At 34.7% G+C, this 4,822-nt stretch overlaps 1 protein-coding gene across 1 annotated transcript; it reads left to right on the forward strand.

Moving 5' to 3' along the window:
* Positions 1-753: 753 nt before the first annotated feature.
* LOC145106672 (heat shock cognate 70 kDa protein-like) lies at positions 754-3,245 on the forward strand. The gene is made up of 2 exons (XM_079043618.1): positions 754-986; positions 1,497-3,245. The coding sequence occupies exons 1-2, from the start codon at positions 767-769 to the stop codon at positions 3,110-3,112; spliced, it is 1,836 nt and encodes a 611-aa protein (XP_078899744.1). The 5' UTR covers positions 754-766; the 3' UTR covers positions 3,113-3,245.
* The last annotated feature ends 1,577 nt before the right edge of the window (positions 3,246-4,822 follow it).

Here is a 4,822-nt window from a genome sequence, read left to right on the forward strand (position 1 = left end):
ATCAAAAAAGAAAAGAGGAATAACTTCTACCGCAGGAGATCCATCAAGATTCGAGTTTATAGAATCATCACAAACACACGACCCTTCAAGTTCTACCGGTTACTTCCATATGAATAATGAAGTGTCTAAGAGCAACTTATTTGATTTAAATACAAATCCAATTTTTTAAGTGATGATTTGATATGAAATGGTTTGAATAATTTATTACCATATGTATTAGTTTGAAACAATTAATTTTCATTACATGTGCAACAGATAATACCTTGGATGGATATGAGAAAACAAATGAACTTTTGTTAACTTTCATTCAAATGATAAATAAGAAAAAAAATGAATAAATTGAGGGATAAAAAGCATCAGTTAATAAGATGGAGGAAAACATATTAATTTGTGTTAGACAAGTTATGAACAAGAAAAAAAAAAGACAGCTTAAATGTTATCAGGTGGGGCACGTATAAAACCTATTTATCTTCTTCTTTTCTTTGTTTTTGTAAATTTAATATAAGGGTAAAAGTAAAAAAAAAAAAAAAAATTAACTTTAGATAAAATAAATGTGTGCAGATATCAACTCCGATCACATAAAGAGGAGAAAAACAAAACTAAATAAAGAACCTATCTAGCTAGGAAACTTAGGCCGGTAGATAAAGCAAATAAGGAAAGTAAATAGGAAGTATAATCCTATACGTATACGAATTCTAACTGTATATAGACAAGTCATGGTGTAAAGTGAAAGCAAACAATTGATTTATTTAGAATTTTGGGTGGAATGGAGAAAAGAGGTGACGACGACGTACCGGCCATCGGCATTGACCTCGGAACAACCTATTCATGTGTTGCAGCTTGGAAGTATGATCGCATCGAAATCATTCCCAACAATCAAGGCAATAGAACGACACCGTCTTGTGTTGCTTTCATTAATGAAGCACGTCTCATTGGCGATGGCGCCAAGAACCAAGCGGCTATGAACCCTATTAACACAATATTTGGTGAGCTTTTTTTACAAAAAAAAATGTTTTTATTGAATGTTGTTATATTATTCTGATTAAGGAAATTCTATATTAAGAACAGTCCGCTAGATCAGAATCATCAACAGTGGAATCTAATATCCACCGAAGTCTTTGATCCATGTTAAGTTATAAACTAATCTTTTGAGTTTTGAAGCAACGTTACCTACCCCATTGTTCCATTATAAAGTTCATCAAGGGTTTTTTAAATACTAGCTAGACTGCTTTTTTGGTTGAGAATGGTGGAAAGTCTTAATTACATTAATTTACTGCATGTGACCATAATTATAGTATATTTTCATTATGTCGTGGACTGGGATCTAGCTCTCTCTCTTTGCATATTCGTCTACTATACATATTATATTTTTTCATTTAAATATCAACCAAGAAATCTACCCCTAGATCGCCGGTTGAGGGACTTAAAATCTGATATAGTTGATTTCCATAATTTCACTTTGCTAATGACTTGATTAATTAACTTTGTATGTTCAGATGCTAAGAGGTTGATTGGAAGGACGTTCAGTGATTCCAAAGTGCAGGATGACATGAAATCGTGGCCTTTTAAGGTCATAGAAGGCCCAGCCGACACACCAAAGATAGTTGTCTCCTACAAAGGAAAAACGAAGAAATTTTTGGCTGAAGAAATTTCATCCATGATTCTTGGGAAGATGAAAGAAACTGCTGAGTCATACCTTGGAAAAGTTGTAAAAGATGCAGTGATAACGGTTCCGGCTTACTTTAACGATTCACAACGTCAAGCGACAAAGGATGCCGGAGCCATTGCTGGACTCAACATCATTAGCATGATCAATGAGCCTACAGCAGCTGCAATTGCTTATGGTCTAGAGCCCTTCAAAACTAAAGAGAAAAAGAAGAATGTTCTTGTGTTTGATCTTGGTGGTGGGACTTTTGATGTCTCTATATTGACCATTTTGAAAGGGGGTACGTTTGAGGTGAAAGCCGTTGCTGGTGACACACATTTGGGAGGTGAGGATTTCGATAACCGCATGGTGGATCACTGTGTTCGAGAATTCAAAAGGAAATGGGAAAAAGACTTGATACCTAACAAAAAAGCATTAGGGAGACTTAGATGTGCTTGTGAGAAAGCAAAAAGGATTCTCTCATGTGATACTCAGACCTCAATCGAGCTAGATTGCTTGCATGAGGGGATTGATTTCTCTATGAAATTCAGTCGAGCTAAATTTGAAGAGCTCAACATGGATTATTTTGATCGGTGCATGAAGACTCTAGAGACATGTTTAAGTGATGCAAAGATGGAGATTTCATGGGTAAGCGATGTGATTCTTGTTGGTGGTTCAACTAGAATACCAAAGATCCAATCTATGTTGCAGAAACTTTTCTATTGGAAGGAGTTATACAAGAGCCTAAACCCTGATGAGGCTGTTGCATACGGTGCAGCGGTTTTGGGTGCAAAGTTAAGTGGTAACAGTGATCAAAGGTGTAGAGATTTGGTGTTATTGGATGTCACTCCTTTGTCTCTTGGTGTCGAAACACAAGGCGAAAGATTTGATGTGGTGATCCCACGGAACACTCAGATACCTATGAAGAAATCAAAAATTTATGTTACATGCGCTGACAACCAAACTTTCGAGGATATGAAGGTGTATCAAGGTGAAAGAGCTAGATCTAAAGATAACCATTTGTTGGGGATGTTGAAAGTTTCTGGAATACCACCGGCTCCAAAAGGAGTTGCAAAACTCGATGTGTGCCTTGAAATAGATGCAAATGGTATCCTCACAGTCACAGTCCAGATATTATCAACAGGCAAGACGACTAAACTCAGGATTACCAACGAAAATGGAAGACTCTCCAAGGAAGAGATTGAGAAGATGATAAAAGATGCTGAGAAGTACAAACACGAGGATGAAGAATACAATAAGAAAGTTAGTGCATTCAATGCTTTAGAGGACTGCATATACAACATGAAGAAGAATTTAAAAAATATGGCGTACAGTGTGAGGTTGAATGAAATGGAGCGCGTGATTGCTGACACGATCAAGTGGATCGAGAACCACCAAGATGCATCTCTTGATAAGGTTCACGCAATGAAGGAATATCTAGAGTCTATATGCATGCGAGAATTTTAGTTCTCAGATCATGGTCGTTAATTAAACTATGGTATCTTATATTTAAGTTGGTCTTTATTTTATTACTTTATGTTAAACAGTGCAACTCAGTGAATTTTTGGATGCTATGTCAGTATGCTGTTTAGAGAAATTAGCATATGCAATTCTCATGAGTTGGTTTTTGTTTGATTTATTTTATTTACATAGCACGTTGTTGGTTCTACACTTAAAGGCTCATGTTTTGCATATAGGTACATAAATAGAACTAAGTTTGAGACTGGCCTAGAGTGGTTTTTATAAGGCCAGGTCCCTAGGACCATGTCAATTGATTAGATAAGTTACAATTTTTTTTTTTAGCAAAAACATACGTGCATGCCAAAAGTAACATATAACTCTCATTAAACTACGTATCATATTCACATTCTTGATAAATCCATCACTCATAATACAGCCTAGCAGCAAACAGAGCATCCTCTGTACAAACATTGGTTAGACAACCATTTTGGCTTCGTCAATGAGTCATGATCAGAAAGAATAACATAAATCTAATCCGATACTAGAATAGAAAAAAGTAATCTCTTTTAGTCATTTCATCAAACACTTGCCCATGATTGCGTGTCCAATTTGGCCAAAAATAATGAAATTGTGTGTCATCAAGCACTTAACATTAACATTTTCTCAGAAAAGTAAAATTGTCTGTCACCAACTCTATTTAAAAAAGCTTTCTTTTGCACTTCGCATCCATGTGGCAAGAAACTAATGAAACACAAGCAACATCTCTTTTCTTTTCTACAACATAATATTAGTGTTGTGCTATAATCATCGTAAATAGGTAGGAAGAAAAGTAGGAATAAAAGATAGGAGGATATTTAATTTCTCTAAATAATAATGTATCGCAACATTATTTGCCAATACTAATTCTTTTTCCCCTATAAACTTGCGGTTTTCATATTTCTTGAATGGTCATTTTAAGATTTATGCGCTTGTACTTTATTATAATCAAGGTTCCACAAATCACCACAAAGGTTCCAATAATTCTAACCAAAGTTTCAACAATACGGGCACAACTAAAATTCTTAAGCAAAATCCATAGCAATACCACTTGTGATCAAATTTCCAACGCATGCAATTAAAATATAGCTAAGGAAAGAATGTACCCGTTTTGTTAGTGTTCCCAGAATTTGAAAACTAAAAACGAGACCTGGAAAATTCGTGACTTGGAATTTCACACACCAAGCTTGAATGTTGGCCACGGATGTTAAAATGTAAGTCCCTCACCAAAACCTTGAAGTCTGGCCGGTCCTAAGAATTCAAATGCCCAGGACGATGGACAAAAAAACGGCCCTTAAGCCCTAACTTGTAACGAATATATATATATATATATATATATATATATATATATATATATATATATATATATATATATATATATATATATATATATATATATATATATATATATATATCAGTGTTGTAAAAATCCCGACTAGGTCCCGATTAATCTTCGATTAATCCCTATACGCTACTCGACATATTAGAGGGCGTCTAACGATTAATCACTGCATACACAATGAGTGAAATAGTAGAACCCGATGAAATTTTAACACTTTCAAGAAGTTATATCTCAATAGAAACTATCTGAGGTATGGTTAGTGTTGTATTAATCATATTAACCTATTTGGTTATGATATTAGTGGTATTTACGAACTTTTATATGATATTAGACATAAT

This window comes from Lactuca virosa, chromosome 4 (assembly GCF_052849685.1).
Source record: "Lactuca virosa cultivar CGN04683 chromosome 4, Lactuca_virosa_CGN04683_v6, whole genome shotgun sequence".
NCBI lineage: Eukaryota > Viridiplantae > Streptophyta > Magnoliopsida > Asterales > Asteraceae > Lactuca > Lactuca virosa.